Raw genomic sequence first — 18,831 nt, forward strand, 5'->3', positions numbered from 1 at the left:
AGCCATCTTAGTAAAATAAATAATATCTATTACTATTATTTATTAAAAATATGAAAATAAAAAGAAATGGCAACGCAGTTGAAAATCTGGCTTCGGCCGCTTTATTCCTTACTCGCATGATAAAGCCCAATGGACCAATAAGAAAATCCGAACCGAAAACCCAAACGCTGACTACCGACTTATGAATGATCGAGAACGAGAAGTATGACGATTATATTTCATCTTTTAATTTTTCCATCACTCGTTCAAAGTAATCGAATTATTTTTCTATAATTGGATGATACCGATTATTTTCATAATCGAATTATGAATGATTTTTAATCTGAGTTATCCCATCATTAGTAGTAAGTAGATTGTTGAAAATTATCGCCCTAAATTTTATTATATTTATCGTTTATATTTGGAAATATCTTTGAATCATTGATTAAGGCACAGATTAATGGGTGTTTTGAAGTCAATTCATTGTTCTATGAAAAGCAGCAAGGCTTTAGGAAGTTGCATTCAAGCAGCTGCAAAAATTTTACTGCTTTTCTTGTTCTGCAAATCGTGGGTTTAAGAATAAAGACACGAATATGTGTAAAACGTATCTCTGCATCAAATGGAAACGTATCATCCATTTTTCTCTATGAGACCAAACAAAAACGAAACAAAGGTAACAACACAAAGTCTCCGATAGGAGCGAAACACGTGTAGCTTTGAACAAATTATATGGATTTAATGAGACCGTGACTTTGTGTTCTTACCTTTGTTTTGTATCTCTGCATCAGACAGGCGTTGTTCATTATGACAGAGTATGTCAATTTTTGAATTATATTCGATTAATGCGAGCGATACTCGATGTTAAAATCATACTCTTGGATTGATAACCACGATCTGGCTATTCGAGGCACCAAATCACGCTTTAATAAGGTATGACGTAATGAATTACAATTTGTCACGATTTTAAATTGAATTCCTATGAAATACACTCTGAACTTTTTAAGAGCACATACTACAGCCAAGTCAACTGCCATTACATTTCGTGGTGCTAATCTGCGACGATTAAGTCTGGTATGCGTACAAGGACATTGTCACCTACTGAGGCTGGTTTAAATTTTTTATTTGATTGTGCGAGCATTAAATTGGCTTGTACTTTCGAACCTCTTTTAGCGTTTTCACGATTCGTAATTATATCGCAGGAACGTTGGCAAAGAAAACATTGAAACTCTGATTCCAATTCGTTGTTAACTTTTAAAATGCTGCAGGCAGCATAAATTTTTCCTTTGCACTTTGAGCAATTTTCCACGATGGTGTTAGGCTTTTGACACACAGTACATAACGAAAGTTCATTTTCGTTTCTCGTGTTTTTAATGGCTATATTAACTTTAGAAGTTTCTTCTTCTCCTTTTTCTCTCTCTTAAATAACATCCTGCACTTCACTATCCGCCATATTTTTTAAATCGAAAATAGACAGTTGCACTTCGGTATCATCCATATTATCCTTGTTGACTATAAGAACTTGCACTTTACTATTTGCCATATTTTCCCTATGAATTATAGAAACTTGCACGTCATCTTAAACTGTTTTGGTTTCATCTATAGATCCTATAGTATTTTGAAGTTCGTTGCTTTCGTTTAACAGTTTTTCGAGATCGTCTTCAGTTCCCAAAGAAGCAACTAAATCTTGGGGCAAGTCAGTATCCTCTAAACCATTTCTCTGAGCGCAATCAAACATAGCCTCGTATGGAGATCACTTAATTGCACTGTGGTAGCTTCTATTTTTTTTTGACTGGACGAAATACAGTCCATCGACCTAGTGTTTTGTATTTTCATCAGACATCCAACATATAAGAGCATCTCTCACATCTCTGTTACACCGTTCCACAGAACCTTGACTCTGATGTGAGTGGCGCGGTTTTCCATGAACGATTTTCAAATGTGGCCACTGGCATTTTAAATTATTAATGACCTGATTGGAAAATTCACGGCCATTATCAGAATGAAGTATTGACGGAGCTCCAAATAAACAAAAAATTTCTATTAGGTTTCTGGCAGTTTCTAATTTTCATTGGGCGTAGAACACAAAACTTAATCAAATGGTCTTGATAGTTCCAGATAAATTTGTAGTCTCCATCTGGGTCGGTCTGCATATCAATAAGATCAACTTTGCACCGAGAATTCATTAGTTTACTTTAATTAGTGCGCGAAAAACTTAAAAAGGCACGTAATTAAGTCCACGAACGATATTTTAGTTAGGAACAAAATTACTCAGCCATGCATTTGTCGATAGTTGACTTCGAGTCTATTCAAAGTTGTTCTAGGATCCCCTAGTTATTTTCTTACATGCTCCTAGTAATTTTTTCATATATCGATTTTAAATACAAAATTCGATTTCGCAGTAACAAGTTGGTAGTCAAACAAGGTCCAATTTTGACCAAGAAAACTAATAAATTAAAAATTATCCTTTTAACATCTCTGTAAGAATTAGGATTCGTAATAATTTAGTATGATTAAAAAGTGAAGATTCTAAGTTATTGCTCTTCGAACTTATAATCGGATCAGAGAGAACGGAGGTTGAATAAGTAGCAACAAGTTGACGGTTAAATCAGGTTCGTATGAATTAATCCGTATTTACATATTTGATATTCCTAATTTACGTGTGGAAATTTGTGTTTATGACCTAAAGAAGTGATCTAAATCCTTCTAAGTTACAGAATTTGATTAGTTAAGGCTTTAAATTTGAATTAATAGCATATGCAGGGTGTTTTTTATATATTGCGAGAAAATTCAGGAACGTGTTCTTTGGACAAAAATTCGCAAAAAAGTTCCTATAAACATAGGTCCTAAACCTTTTAGATTTGGAGCTACACGGTGGTAAAGTTTTAATAAAAAAATGATTTTTTTTTCGATAACTTAAATACCCCTGTAGATATTTGTCCAAAGATTGGTATGCAGGGTCTGTGTATCCAGAGCCATTTACCAACATACTTTTAACATTTTTATATTCTCCAGTGGCGTGTGTGCGGGTTTTCCGCTGAATACTTTTATAAAGAGAAATGGTTACGCCACTGGTTTTTCTTATATTAAAAAATATTTTTAAATTCCCGTTTTATTTGCATAATTTTTGATCCCTTGGACTTTGTCCGTTAAATGCACGGTTTTCGCACAATATACACACGACTATTTGGTTGACCTGTAATTATATCTGATATTTCACCACATATATCCAAAACACATTTCTTCACAGAGGCACGAATATCTGTTGCCGCCATATTTAAAAACGAGAACTAAACCAAATTACTAAAATGTGTGTAGACACAACTAAATAGAAATACATAATTTTTTAGTTACTTGCTTTAGTAACTTCCTCAAGCTACTTGATACGTGTAAATTCGGCTTAAGTATCTAGGCTACTACGGTTTCTGTTCAGTCTCCCCATGTGAGGAGGGCCTTAATTGAAACACACATTAGATTAATTTTTACTTGCTGGGTCATTAACGACCCCTTGGACATTAATCGGTTAACCATTTTTTGACTTGCTCTGTATATCCTGAGACGCAATTTAAATCATTTTAAAAAATCATGCTTGCGCTTCGAAACTTTCCCCCTATAATTAAAAACTTTACTTGGAGGGACTGTACAGTTTCTCCCATGCATTTAAAACTTTTCCAGCCATGACTCATGTAAGTACAAATTTATTAAATTTAATAATAATTAAAAGTATTTAAAGTTTTTGAGGGTGGCTTAACTAACATGTAAGTCAGAAAAAAATAGCCGAAATTGAGTTTGATTTGGTGAGTTTCAGAAAAGTTTCTATATTATAAGGTGAGTGTAAGGCAAAAATTGACTTACCATAATATAATTCGGAAAAAAATACCTAAAATTAGTATAATCTCGATAGATTAGGGTAAATGTGAGGTAAAAACTGAATTAACTAGAGCTTAAGTTGGTAAAATTTAGCAAAAAACAATCTTGATCTGTTCACCATTCTTTCCAAAAAAGTTTTTTTTTATTTTAAGGTGCGACTCGGGTTAGATAAAAACCAAACAACAAATTTAAATTGTTACTACATTTATTTACTTGCCCATTTATACATATAAAGTTATATGCGCGCATACTAATGAATAGCCCTATGTACAACACTTATAATAACAAAGTCAAAAATTGCCCAAAAAAAAACACAATATTAAATCAATTACGTTCACTTATTAAAGCTATATACATGACTCACTCTCTAACGTCACTTGTGCCTTGCCCTCTTCTTCTTCTTCTTCGTCTTCTTATGTTTCTTCCTCTTGCGGTCCGAGTCACTCGACTCGCTACTCGACTCCGATTCGCTGCTGCTACTCTCTCTCTTCTTCTTCTTCTTGCGCGCCTTCCGTTTCCTTCGTCTGCGCTCCTCTTCCGAACTGGAACTAGACGACTCGGAACTGCTGCTGTCCTCTTCTGTCACCGATTTTTTCGTCTCTCTCTTGCTTCCGCCGGTTTCCTTATCGATCTCGCTCGTTTCATCGTCGTGCAGTTCGAGGTCATAGTCTGGTTCAAAGTTCGCCTCGTCCAAAGTCGGCTTTCTTTTGTCGATCGTTTTCGGTTTTTCCGTTTCCGGTTTCTTGTGGTCTTCTTCCTCCTCCTCCTCCTCGTGTTTCTTCGGTTTGTCCTTTTTGGGTTTCTCTTTTTTGTCTTTGCGTCTCTTCTTCGGCTCGTCACTGTCGCTCGCGGGTGTTTGGGCTCTTTTGCGCTTCTCTTTGCTCTTCTCCTCGTGTTTACCGCCGTCCCGACCGCTCTTCTTCTTCTCACTTTTCTCGCTCTGGCTCTTGTGTTTTTCCGCGTTTCTTCTCTCTCTGCGTCTCGACTCGTCCACTTCGATTCTTCGTCTGTTAAACGGCGAAGGGGTGCGTCTGTCCAGTAGAATCACACTCGGATCGGGGTCATCGACTTTTTTACCCAAACGCTGTTTCACCGAGATGCGCGGCTTCGGTTCTTGGGGCGGCTCCTTTTTCTCTTCCGCCCCCTTTTTCGCCTCTAAGGGTTTGATGGAGCTGATGGCGCGTGCGAAAATCACATTCTCCGCCCTTTTCAGCACCTCGTTGGAGACTTTGTTTGATTTTAATTGGGGTTCTTTGGGGTCCACTGGGCTCTGCTGCAGTTGACCCTCCTCGTCTTCTTCCCATTTGGATTTTTCCGGTAGCGGGGCCAAGATGTCGCTCTCGTCTAGTTTAAGGTCGGAGTGGAGCTCGAGGACGTTGGGGTCGAGAGGTTTATCGGGGTCAGCGCCATCTTCCGGATGGTAAATCTCTGAGATTTCTTTGGCGTGTTCTTCCTGGGGGATCACCTCATCATAGAGGCTCGGTAAAAGTTCTTCCTCATGTTTCAGTTGTTCTTGGAAGTGTTTTTCGAAGTCTAGCTCCTCTTGCTTTTTGCGCTCCTCTGCGTCCAAGGCCTTTTGGCGCTCCTCTTCTTCTAACAGCCGTCTCGCCTCTTCGATGGCTTTCTTCTTCGCTTCTTCCTTGCGAGCCTCCTCCTCTCGCTTCTTCTTCTCGTCTTCTATAAACCTCAGGCGTCGCTCCTCTTTTTTGCGCTCCTCTTGCACCCTGCGCTGCTCCTCCTCCTCGCGTTTCTTCTTACGCTCCTCAATCTTCTTGCGCATCTCCTCGGACTCCTCACCGTCCCCCTCGCGTTTCGGAATCACCTGCTTAAACTCCTCCTTTTTGCTCTTATCTTTTCCCTTATGGTGCCTCTCTCTTTTATCTTTTTTCTTGCGCTTTTCATCCCTTTTCTCTTTATGCTTCTTCTTATCTTTGCTCTTTCTCTTCTCGTCTTCGGAGTGCTTCTTTTTCTCGTCCTCGGAGTTCCGCCTCTTCCGGGGTCTCTCGGGCGTTCCCCCCGACGCCTCCTCGCGTTTCCGCTCGGGGGTGCGGGTACGCGACCGCACTCGCCCCTCCGTTCTCTTTCGCTCTTTGGCGGGAGTGCGTCTGTCTCGCTCCTTCTCTTTGGACCGCTCGGGAGTTCGTCTCTTTTCGAACTCGTTGGGCGGGGGCGGCAGTTCGCTTTCTAAGCCGGGCACGGGCGGCTGTTCGACCGCCCCCACGGAGATTTTCGTGTAGTTCGTTTGCGGTTGGATGTGGTGGATTTGTGTTGGGAACCTGATTAAAAAGAAAATTATGTTAGAGCGGTGGTTTTTTTGTTATGCGAATCTGGTTTGAAAAGAAAAATATTAGACGATGTTTTTTTTTTAGTAAACAGTACCTAAAGAGGGTCCTGGGGAGGCCTCTGGAGCGTCTCGGAGGTGGTGCAAGACGTCCTTCTGGGGTTTACCGAAGGCTATTGTAATTTATTCAGTTTTTTTTTAATAAACTAGTGAAGAATTTTAAATGGGAGATTTATAGGGATTCTAGAGGATTTTAGGACGTTTCATCATTTTGCCGCCGTTTTTTAATTAGTTACCAATTTTGTTGGATATTACGTCACTTTCCGTAAATATTAATTTTAGAAAATACTCTAATCTAATACACTAAGGCTTCGAGTTTTTTTTTATGTTGTCAACCGTATCATAGAATCAACTAAGGATAAGCTAATAACTAAGCGTGAACAAATTGGAATGAGGAAACCAGGAGTAACAGTTACTCGACTGGCTTATCAGGTACCAGTAAACTCGCAGTATAAAACCAATACCCTCAATTCCAGTTTATGGCCTAAAAATATAATAATTGGGCATTTCCAGCATCTGGCCACAAGTTTTTACTCCAGAAAATGGTCTTGACCGTAGAAAAGTTAATTGCCAGGCTCTAAATACGGAAAATATGTGATCAGATAGAAAGTGATCTTGAAGGACTTAAATACAATGCCACGTTCTTATATTCGGAAAAATAGAAGGGCCCAATGGTCAGAAGTAGATCTTCGAAATGCACTAAGTGATATTCGTGCAGGCAAAGGGTCGGTTCGGGAAATAAGTCGTACTTATAATGTTCCAGTTAGAACCTTAATGAGAAGAATGCGTTCCGGTAATTTGGATAAGATGGCATTAGGTCGCAAAGGCTCACTTACTATGGAACAAGAAGCAAGTTTAGCCAAATATATACAAAACGTGGCATTTCACGGCTTTGCTTTAACTGCTCATGATATAAGAAAGCTTGCTTATTCTTTTGTGGTCCAACAAAATATTCCACATAAATTCAATACTGAACGGAAAATGGCAGGACAAGACTGGTTTCTAGCCTTTATGAGAAGACACCCTGTACTGGCCGTTCGTAAGGCTCAAGGTAACGGGTGGTTCAGAAAGTTGTTCATTTTTTGACGCTTCGTATAAAATTTGGTAGGGGGGCTAGAATCGTGCGCGCGTGCTCAATCGATAGCTTGGTTCAGGGAAATTTAGTCACCATGGAGCGCTATACGGGAGAGCAACGCTCGTTTTGTGTACGAAAGTATTTCCGTAACAACAATTCGGCCACCATTGTGCGCCCTAGATATCGGGCACATTTTGATTTGCATGACATTAACCAGTGCCCAAACCCACAGCTGATCGTAAAATGGGTACGTAAGTTTAACGACACCGCGGTTCGACGTTAAATAAACGAAATTTGGGTCGGCCAAGGACAATGAGAGTTCTTATTGTATCTCATTGAATGTCTCCAGATCGTCGGTGCTGCGAATTCTTCACAAAGATTTAAACATGCATCCTTACAAAATTCAATTAGTGTAGGAATTAAAGGAAAATGATCCTCCTGCAAGACTTTTGTTCGCCAACGAAATAATGAATCGATTTCAGCGATTCAACAACATTTTTTTCTCCGATGAGGCTCATTTTCACCTAAATGGCCATGTGAACACCCAAAATTGTCGCTACTGGTGTGCTACATAGCCCAAAGGTCACGGTTTGGGCTGCAATGTCGGGATCAGGAATAATCGGTCCCAGTTTTTCGAAGACGCTCGAGGCAACGCAATTACCGTAAATTCGCCCTTCAGGAATTTGAGGGATACAATCGAAACACTTGGTTTCAGCAGGACGGTGCCACCTCCAACCTGTCTTTGCCTGTCGTTCAGGCGCTTTTTCCCAATAAATTAATCTCCCGAAGAGGGGACATTCATTCGGGCCCGAAGCCCGGACCTGACTCCCTGGGATTTTTTGTGGGGATACCTTAAGAGTAAGGTGTACAGCAACCGACCCGCCACCCTGATTGGTCTAAAGGCCAATATCCAGCAAGAAATTGAAGCGATAACTCTAGAAACTTGCCAACGCGTTATTGGAAATTTTAGGGCTCGGCTTGAGGAGTGCCAGGAAAGAAATGGGGCACACCTGGACAACGTAATTTTTAAGACATAAATTTCCCAAGTTTTCTGTAAATTTTAAAAATAAATTTGTTACAATTGATCAACGGGTTTTTTTTATTTAATTTTATAAAATTAACAACTTTCTGGGCCACCCTGTATGTCTACTGCCAGGGCCAAGGGCATGACAAAACAAGAATGTACACAATATTTTGAATTACTGGGAAACGTTCTTAGAGAAAATAATTTATTGAATACCCCAAAAAAGATTTTTAATCTCGATGAAACAGGATTGCAATTGAATAACAATCCATCAGGCAAAGTTGTGGTAACAAAAGACGCTAAAATGGTAAATTGTATCACAAGCGCTGAAAAATGAGAAATTATTTTCGTTATAACCTGTGTAAACGCAGAAGGAACTTTTTTCCCACCCTGCTGCATATTTAAGGGCAAAAATACAAAACGGGAATTCGAAGATGGCCTACCACCTGCCTGGCGGCAAGGTTGTTATGGGCGAAAAGTCAGCTTATGTCACATCTGAAATTTTCTTTCAATGGTTTAAAGACTTTTTTATTCCGCGGTAAGGTTCTATTAATTATGGATGGACATTCCTCGCACTGTTCCAATGTCGAACTCTTAGATTTTGCTGTAGCGAATGCCGTGATCCTGTTTTGTTTGCCCAGCCACACCACTCATTGGCTCCAACCGCTTGATCGCACATTTTTTAAGCCCTTGAAAGCTTATTGGGCTTAAACTTGTCAAAACTGGGTACATAACAATATAGCCAAAAAATCTGCTGGGAAGAAATGGTTTGCCAGCTTTCTGTCAAGGCACAAAGAATTATCATTACAAACTCCTCAAGGAATATCACATGCACGAATTAAATCCTTCACTAGAGAAAATGTTGCAGCATTTTTTTGATTTGTATGAGCCACTTCTTGAAAAAATAAATCATAATCCAGCCAGAATTTTTAACTGCGATGAAACTGGCCTCACCATAGTGCAACACAAGCAAATCGGTGCTATTACCTCCGCTGAGCATGGGTCTTTGTTAACCACAGTTATGTGTTTTAGTGCAACAGGAGTATACATACCGTCCTTCATAATTTTCCCACGAAAAAACATAAAAATGGAGCTTATGAATGGCACTCCTCCAGGATCAAAATATGCGTGCCATATATCTGGCTGGATCCAATATTTGTGGAATGGCTTTGCCATTTTATTAATCTGACAAAGCCTAGCTCTGATGATCCAGTGGTTTTAATACTTGACGGCCATTATTCCCACACAAAAAATGTGGAGGTCATAACTGTGGCGCGAGAAAATTATATTCACATAATATGCCTTCCACCACATTCAACTCATCGGATGCAACCATTGGACGTTGCTTTTATGTCTCCGTTTAAAACGTACTACACACAGGAAATTACAAACTGGCTAAGGTTGAATCCCGGACGTGTAGTAACAGGCTCATCAGATAGGAGAACTTTTTGGGAAATCCTACATAAAAGCGACCACCATGGACACGGCCATCAACGGCTTTAGAAAAACTGGAATGTTCCCCCCTGACAGAAACATATTTAAAGAACATGACTTTGTGGCAGGAGTGCAGGATATGTCCGGTGAAGAACTAGTAGAAGCAGAAACAATAAAGGATGAATTAGATAACAACGAGCCAAAAGAAAAAAGCCCTGAAAGACGGATTACCCCAGAGAGACAGACTACTGCTTTGAAACAGGTTACTCCTGCAAATTTAATGCCTGTTCCAACTACTTCAAAACATATTATTAAAAAAAAGAGTACAAGAAGTGGTAAAGCTGCGGTTATAACTAGCACGCCCTACAAAGAAGAATTGGAAAGCAGCATGGAAAAAAGGAAATTACCTTCAACTTCGGACATTAAAAGAAAAATTGGTTATTTAAAACCAAACCAACAGAAAATAAATAAATTGTCAGTGGCTAAACAAAAATGAAAAAATGGGAAATCGGTATCCTGCTGTTCTTCAGACTCGGCGACTAAACCGAAATATCAAGATTCAGATGACGAGGTAGAAAAGTTTGAGGAAGATGCTATTTGTATGTTTTGCGAAAGTCCATTTTCTGAAGATTCTCAAGATTTTCATTAGAGGCGAGGAATGGGTGAAGTGCCAAGCCTGCTTCAAGTGGGCTCACGTTGAGTGTGCTGGTTGTGAAAGAAGCCACTGTATTTGCGACTTTTGCGTTACAAAATAGATTTATTTTGTCTTTTTGGTTGCTTGTAACTTTTAGGTATTTACTTTAATAAATAATAAGTATTATTTTTTTAGTTTTTTTTTAATAAATAATACTTTTATACAAAAAAAAAACAAACATATTTTGGTTATTTTTAGTTTCTACATATTAAATTGGGTACCCCATATTACGAACTTGATGTCCCCATATTAGGATACCATGGCTCCTAATATGGGGTGGTGCAACTTTTTTTGCATGTTTTCTTCTGCATTTAATTTTTAACATCTTTCTTTTTATCAAATTTCTTAAACAGTGTAAAATGAATCGTAAAATATGGAAGTAATGTTTAAAATTAACTTCGTTTTTTTATAACAGTGTTTTTAAAAAAAGTACCCCATATTAGCAGACTTTCCTCACACTATTAACACTCGTAGCTCGATTCTGACCTTCAGAAACTTTCAAACTGTGAAAATTTTTAAGCCTTAAATGTACCGAAACTCTGAAATACTAAGTTGGAAAAATTAAGAAATATCCCATTTTTAATAAGTAATGAGTACTCAGAAAATGTTGATTTTTTATATTATTTTAAATTCTCTCAAATTTGGATAAATTGAAAATATCAAAGTATTAAGCAATTCTATTTTGCAATTTAATAAATTTATGAATTTAAATTAACTTGAAATTTTGATTCAAATTCGAAAACTCAAAACTCCGATATTTGATAATCTTTTAACAGTTTCTCTTTCTGTCTAAATATCATAATAATCTTTTAAACATTTAAAGGGACAACTTCCTATAAGTGATTTTTTATCTTTCCAATTTAGAGACTGCAAATTACAAAATTTGAGATATTTTGAAATTGTCTTAGCCACTCGACATGGTTAATTTAACCCGTTTTTTTCCCAGAGTTCCGATATTGGAAATGTCATTATTGTCCCGGTGGCATATTCATATCGGACGTACCTTAGCGCAACTTCGGATAAAATCGGAAAAACGAATATCACTTTTATATCGGACGACCGATATTGCAAAAAAAAATGCGCGACCACACGTCCGATATATAAATGATTATTCGATTATTGTATTTGTTTGGTTAATTCCACGAAGCAACAGAATTGAAGAATTTTGGTATATTTTCCTACAATGGATTTGCCAGGAAGTGTAGACTATTATAATCGAGAAGATGGTTGTGTTCGAACTAAATTTAGCACAGAAACCCAAATCGAGGTAGATTTGTAAATAAGCATTTGTGATAAGTACATAGTAAAATAAATAAAAGAAAGTTGTAACCTAAAAGTTTAAGGTTAGGTTTTAGAAGCTTACAGATTCATCGACTTTGTTGTTTTTAAAAGTATTGAGCATATTCTGCAATCTGTATTTAAAATGAACTTGGATCAGTGGTCGAGATACAAAACTAGTTAAAAACAAAATAACACAAAAATATATCGAATAGGCTTTTAGTGGGAATGTTGTCAGTATTACGTGGATTTAAGGTGTTGGCACTGACGTTTGAAAGAAAAAGTAAGAATTTTGTGGGCAATGTGAAATTAATTTGTTGAACAAGGCAAAAAAATCACGAATTGAATGCCGCGGTGAAACGAAGACCGAAGTAGAGGCTAAGGCATTAAAAGTGTTTTTTTTACTCGTGAGACGCTTCTCCAAGTATTGGTAACTATTGAGGTATCTTATAATGAAATAATAAATGAATACAATTTTTCTTAAAAGTCTGAAACTTCAAAATAATTTTTTTTTCCAAATGGTACTAAATGTGTCACTAAAATATAATTTGATGTTATATGTAGGTACAGGGTTATTCACTATAAATGGACATCCCTCTTATCTTATTTTTTATTTGACAATTTCGGAAAAAAAATTCAATATAAAAGCTGTAGGAAATAATACGTAGTTTTTTTGCATGTACATACGTAGTTTCTTTTACAGGGTGTTCCAAAAGACCGTGATGGCATATTTTCAAAGTGGAACACCCTGTATATTAATTATTACATTTTTGTATTCCCTGTTAAATTCAACTACTTTTTTTATCATTACTATGTCCTGTTTTTCATTTGCTTTGGAGATCTAGGCATTTGAAATTTGATTTTTTTTAAACTTTGAAATGCTGTAAAATCCAAATGGTGCGTCCTAGAGAAAAACGGTTTCTGTTTTTCTAACTTACTTTTTACTTATCTATTCTGTGATGCTAATTTCTGGTTCTGTCATGCTATTATCCATTTCTATCGGAAGTCTAGTTCCGGTCGAATGGCAAATTAGCATCACAGAATAAACTAAGAGAGGAAAGTGGAAATCGTCTTTTTTCCGGTTTTTTGGGACACCCTGTATAAAAGAAAATACATACAGTAAAAACTATGTATTATTTCCTACAACTTTTATAATAAATATTTTGCCCGAATTTGTCAAAAAAAGATAAGGGGGTGTCTATTTATAGTGAATAACCCTGTACACACATTTAATGTCTAGGCAGTAAATGAACTAATTTGTTGCTTAAGCAATGAATGTATGACTCCAATAACTTATACCACTAACATTTAGTATCAATCGGAGGAAAAGTTTTATTTTTATATAAAATTTATACAGCTCCTAATAATTTCGATGCCTTTCAAGTTATATCTCGATAACAATAAGAGATACAGAGTGAGTTAAATACTGAATAAAAAATAAATTTAAAACATGGGATAATGTCCGGAGATGTTCGAGACAATTATTGTTATTATTTTCTTATAGTTTTATTACAAAAACAAAGAGCACTCTTTTGTTAATTTCAGAAATGGGTCAAAGATCTGATGGAATATACAAAAGTAACATGGGCTATTACCAGAACTATCCACAACTTACCATAAAAAGCACGGAAACATATATTTAAACGAATTTATCATTGCCATTTTAAAACCATAATTCACAATCTTAAAACTCCCAGAAATAAAAAACATTCCTCTAGAAACGTTGATTGTCCAGCTGAGATGATAATTACTATAGCTCATGTGCCTAAGAATAAATCAAGGGCCCAAATACCAGATGATCTAGCTAGTGAATGGCCCTGCATAATATCATTCAAGAATAACCACAACCACACTATCAACAGCCGCTGCTTTAACCAAGCGACCACTATGTGTTGAAGTGAAACAAAAAATAATTGAATACTTTCAAAAGGGCCATTCAGTTGCTTCGGCATATCATAGTTTTTCTTTAACAAAAATGGAAGAACTTGGGAATCGATACGACAGCATGTCATCCGATCGACACTACTTACCCAAATAAAACCGATTTTTCAAATTTATGGAAGTCACATTTTAAAAACAGTTATGGAGAACGGTCAGGTCCTGAGATGTTTTTAAAACTAGAGGAGAATTTAATGAATAGTAAAGACGTATCATTTAAAATAGCACATATTGGAGAACACTACGCTGTATAATTATGCACCCCGATTATGAAAAGAGCATCAAGCTTGTTGATTAGAAATTCTTTTCGTAGACGCCACTAGTAACTGTGACGTGCAAAACCACAAATTGTATTTCTTTGCAACTCAATCGGCGGCTGGGGGTATACCTGTTGGGTGTGTAATTTCAACATCACAAAAAGAAGAAATATTTGATGCAGCAGTTAAAAATTTATTAGAAATTTTTCCAAGTAAAATTAATCCAAAAGTAATCGTGACTGACGATGACTTGGTAGAACGGAAGGTACTCGAGAGATACTGGCCCAGTTCCAAATTTATCTTGTGTACATTTCATGTGCTGAAAGCTGTCTGGAAATGGCTGAACATCTCCAAGAATAATATAAATAAGGAAGATAGACAGCAACATTACCAGCTATTTAGGAGAATTCTAGTATCTAAAACAAGGGATTTGTTGGAATATAACACTGAAAAATTTTATGCTGAATGTAAATATGCTCAGTTTAAAAAATATATTAAACAAAAAATAGATCAAAATATAGAATGCTGGTGTTTATTTTTTAGACAAAGTTATCTGACACGAGGATTTGATACTAAAAATTCGATAGAAGTCATGTTCCGGTTGTTTAAAGACATACCATCAGAACGAACCAACTTATCGCAATTAACAGATTTTATCGTAACTGCATTTGAAGGATATTACAAGCAACGAATATTGGATCTTCTGTTTGGCAAGGCAAGGAAAATTACCTTAGATAAGTTGATATTAAATAATAAACCTATTTCCGCTGATAACATTTCTGAAATACGGGATAAACGATTTAAAGTAATAAGTAGCACAAATTTAGAAATAAACTACTTTGTCGACATGAATATTGGGATTTGTACTTGTCCAATAGGTACAAATGGCAAAATCTGCAAGCACCAGATATCTATTATAAAACTTTTTAATACTGAAGAAGTGTCTAATACCCTTACATCAAAAAATAAAGCTATATTTTACGAAATCGCAACTGGAACAGCTCCACCACCTGAAGGGTTATTGTCAGAACTCAAATTAAACCCGCTACATCTAACAGAAAGTAAAAATGCAGTAAAGTCAAAACACTACAATGACATCTCGATTGAAGTAGACGACAATGTTACAAATACAAACGTCATATCTTCTCCTTCAGTATCTTTTGATAGACAAGATTTTAATAATTCCAGCAACAAAAACTTGGAAGAATGGAATGCCTTTATCAAAAAATTTGATGACGATGTGAAAGCAGCCCTAAAAGATGACCCAGTTGGTTTTACTCCAGCCGTTATGTCATGTGTTAAATCTTATTCAAAAAATATTAATTCCAGCTCTTCACTGATGACTGGCTTATTTAATATATTTAAATCGCAAAGTGTCAAACCACGACGACTTATATCAAACAAAACGTGTCGAAAAGGAATAAAAATAGGAATCCAGCCAACATCCGTTTCAAGAAGGAAAGCTCACGCCACGGGAAGAAGAAAACTTCAAGCAGGACGACCTGTAGGATGTCTTACTAATAAAAAAAAAACCAAAGCTCCACATTCACTCACAAAATGTGTGGAAAGCAATGTATCCTTAGGTGATAATAAGATTATTAAATAGCATGAAGCCTTGTTTTAATATTTGTAAAATAGATACCTATATGTAATAATAAGAATTTCAATAAATACAGTTTATAACTCCAATATTTGAATAATTTTTTAATTCATTATTTTTTTTAAACCTACGTTGAATCAAAAATTAATTTTCAAATGCTGTTTGTATCTTTGTTATTTATTGCAAATCGCACTTATCATAACCACCAAAAATTTAAAAATTAACTCCTTTTTACACTCATTATATCGCACGAATGTGATCGCAAAAATGTTTGCGATCACACATGTCCGATATAACATCTCTCTCGGCAATTTCCGAAGCTGCGCTAAGGTACGTCCCGTATGAATATGCGTCCCGGTTTTCCAAAATCGGAACGACCACGTTGTCCCCCTCTCTTTTCTGAGAAGCGTGCTATCTTTCCGTCGCGCGGTCGTGTAGAGATGGGCAAAACTGCTTTTTTTTGAAAAGCTGCTTCGTATAAGCAGTTTAAAAATAAGCATGGGAAAATAAGCTATCGAGCATTTTAAAGCGGTGTAGCCCGCGAAATACGTTAAAAATATGGCATTGCTTCCGCTGTGACTGCTATGGAGTTATTACAATAATAAATTATGTATACCTATTTCTTAAAATTATATATATATATATATATATACATATATATAAATTATATTTTTTTGTAATTAACTTAAATAAAATAATTTGAGTTAATGTGTATCAGGGCCTCAGGGCGAAAATTCCCATAATTGATTGGCTGGTGCTGGTCTACAGGTGTACTACCGGCCACCAAACTAGCGAGATTTGTAAGCCGTCTGGGAAATCCCTGGCAATCCTGGCATTGTGTTGTTTTACTTTTACTGTTTCTTGATTTCGCATTCAGCTTTTTTGTTGGCGATTCCTGGACTCTAATTGCGCTTTTTTTTAATTTCGATACAGTTTTGTTTTAATAAGTGTTTTTTAAAGTTGTTAGTGTTTGTTAAGTCAGTTAACAAATATTTTGATTAACAGTCTTATTATTTATATTACTTTTTTGGCTTAGAAAACGATTTAGGTAAGTACTTAATATATATTTCTTATACAGTGTGTCCACGGATAGAGTGTTCGTAAGGTAAAAATGACGAAAAATTTGGGGCTAAATTCTGATATTCTGGGAATTGCTCCTGCTTATAGTCTTAAACGAATATGTTGAAAAAATAAATAAAATCGTTTGATACGGTTTTTAGATGATTTACTGAAATTTGTTAAGACTAGAGTTTCTTTTCTCTCGAAAACGTATATATTAAGAAAAGTTGTTTCAAATTAAAAGTTATTACAAGCTCTTATAATTCTCAGACAATCAATAATATACAGGGTAATTTGGAGCTAATTTTATAAAAATAATAACACCTTACGAACACTCTATTCGTTTCTGATGGTCTCTTAAACTTAAACTGCCTTTAGCGACTTTTGTTTGTTGCATGCAACGATTTGATTGGTTAAATTTATGACAAACAGACAAAAACACAAAGTCACAGTCTCACAACAATATGTGTTTCAAAGGCCTGTTAATGCTCTAAGTAGGGTAAAGTCGGGTGAGATGGCCAACGGTTAAAACTTGAAGAACGCGCCATTCGATGGCGCTGCCAGCCCTCTCAGCCAATAATCATTTATGCATCAGCACAGCATAAAGAAACCAGCAGTCGCACTTCAATAAAAATACATTGGCTTGAATAAGCGAGTTCGGTGCATGTGTACTAACGCAGGCGCGACATATTTGCTTATAGTAGGGATGCCGCTGACACTCGCTACGGTCCACGCGGCTTTTGCCTTGGCTAGAGCCGGACTTAAACATTTTTTTAGATATTATTATCTTGTAAAATAAAAATACCTACATAGTACAAATATTTATTTTTTAATATTAATAAAGTTCATACATTAACAAAATATTTAAACAAAAATAAACATCGCATTTCTACATCTAACAACGGCGATATAGAAGAATACGTGCAGGAAGTTAATTAGGTAAGTACCATAAATTTAAGAGACCATTCTTTGACTAATTTTAATCAAAATCACAAAAGTTTTTATAAAAAACGCTACGCTTTGTAAAAACGCTATCAAAATAGTCACTAAGTACGGCGCTGAACTAGGCGATACATCTATGAACACAGTTCGATAAACAGTGAGCTCGGCATCCGGAGAACATGGCTGCGGCATGGCTAAGGATGCTATTAGTTCGCTTACATTTTCGAGCGGAGTGCGACTGCTGGTTTCTTTATGCTGTGGCATCAGCACAGCCAGTGTGTATATGTTCACCTCGAGGTCGAATTTGACCGCCGTAATAATAAAAACAATATCACGTCCCGGTGAAATTTTATGATATATCTGTGTTACCTTCTACTGTGAATGTATGGGCGAAAAATTACCGCCGAATTCAACATATTAGGTGAGTAGAATGTTCATTAGATAATCCTAACCACAAAAAAACTGTATTAATGTGCAGGGGTTTTTGATTATCACCTTGGCCATCTCTCCCTAGCATTCGGGAGTGATGGCCACCTAACAGTAGGGATAGATGACTATAGATGCAGTTTGACCTCGTTTCCAGTGTTTGCTGCGGAAAAATGCCAACGAACTATAAAAGGAAAAACTGAAATCGTGGAAATTATACTGAAGAAAATCTCAGACGGGCAATTAAAGATGTCAGAAATGGTTGTTCTGTCAATGGCGCTTCAAAAAACTATGGAATTCCTAGAAAAACCCTTGAAAGGAAAATAAAAAATAATGTGTCCACAACTGATAAAATGGGACCGGATAGCACGTTGGGTGAGGCAAATGAAAACAAATTGGTTCAACATATTAAAAAAGCGCAAAAATATGGTTTTCCAATGACGGCACTCGATGTACGAAAACTTGCGTACGATTTCGCGGAGAGTCTACAGATCAATCGTAAGTTCAATAAAGCAAAGGGAGCTGCCGGTTCTGATTGGTTTAGGTCTTTTTTAAGAACACACCCCGATTTGTCCATTCGCAAGGCAGAAGGTGTATCCCTAGGGCGAGGTGAGGGCACGAACCGTTTAGATGTAGGAAATTATTTCAAGAAATACTGGAAGAAAATAATCTTTTCGAGAAACCTCGGTGCATCTATAACGTTGATGAAACAGGCCTGCAACTTAATAATCGACCTGGCCATGTTTTAGCCGAAAAAGGAGCAAAGGATGTTGTTACAGTAACATCGGGGGAAAAGGGTGAGACAACCTCGTGCATCGCATGCTGTAATGCAGAGGGTGTTTTTCTGCCACCAGTCTGCATATTTAAAGGCAAGAATTTGAAGAGTGAGTGGACCGATTCAATGTCGCCTGGCTCAC

General features: G+C 36.8%; 2 protein-coding genes across 4 annotated transcripts in view; one reads left to right on the forward strand and one right to left on the reverse strand.

The window, feature by feature from the left end:
- Positions 1–380: 380 nt before the first annotated feature.
- LOC126747000 (putative odorant receptor 85d) overlaps positions 381–18,831 on the forward strand; it is a 77,362-nt gene continuing 58,911 nt past the window's right edge. The window contains exon 1 of the mRNA XM_050455467.1: positions 381–909. Coding sequence (XP_050311424.1) covers positions 838–909 — 72 coding nt within the window. The 5' untranslated portion in view covers positions 381–837. The remainder of the gene's footprint in view (positions 910–18,831) is intronic.
- The window catches only part of LOC126746998 (E3 ubiquitin-protein ligase RBBP6-like), a 141,474-nt gene continuing 126,676 nt past the window's right edge, over positions 4,034–18,831 (reverse strand). For all 3 annotated transcript variants that reach the window (XM_050455465.1, XM_050455466.1, XM_050455464.1), the window contains one exon: positions 4,034–6,122. In XM_050455465.1, coding sequence (XP_050311422.1) covers positions 4,220–6,122 — 1,903 coding nt within the window. In that variant the 3' untranslated portion in view covers positions 4,034–4,219. The remainder of the gene's footprint in view (positions 6,123–18,831) is intronic.

The sequence above is a fragment of the Anthonomus grandis genome, chromosome 18 (genome assembly GCF_022605725.1).
Source record: "Anthonomus grandis grandis chromosome 18, icAntGran1.3, whole genome shotgun sequence".
Classification (NCBI taxonomy): Eukaryota; Metazoa; Arthropoda; class Insecta; order Coleoptera; family Curculionidae; genus Anthonomus; species Anthonomus grandis.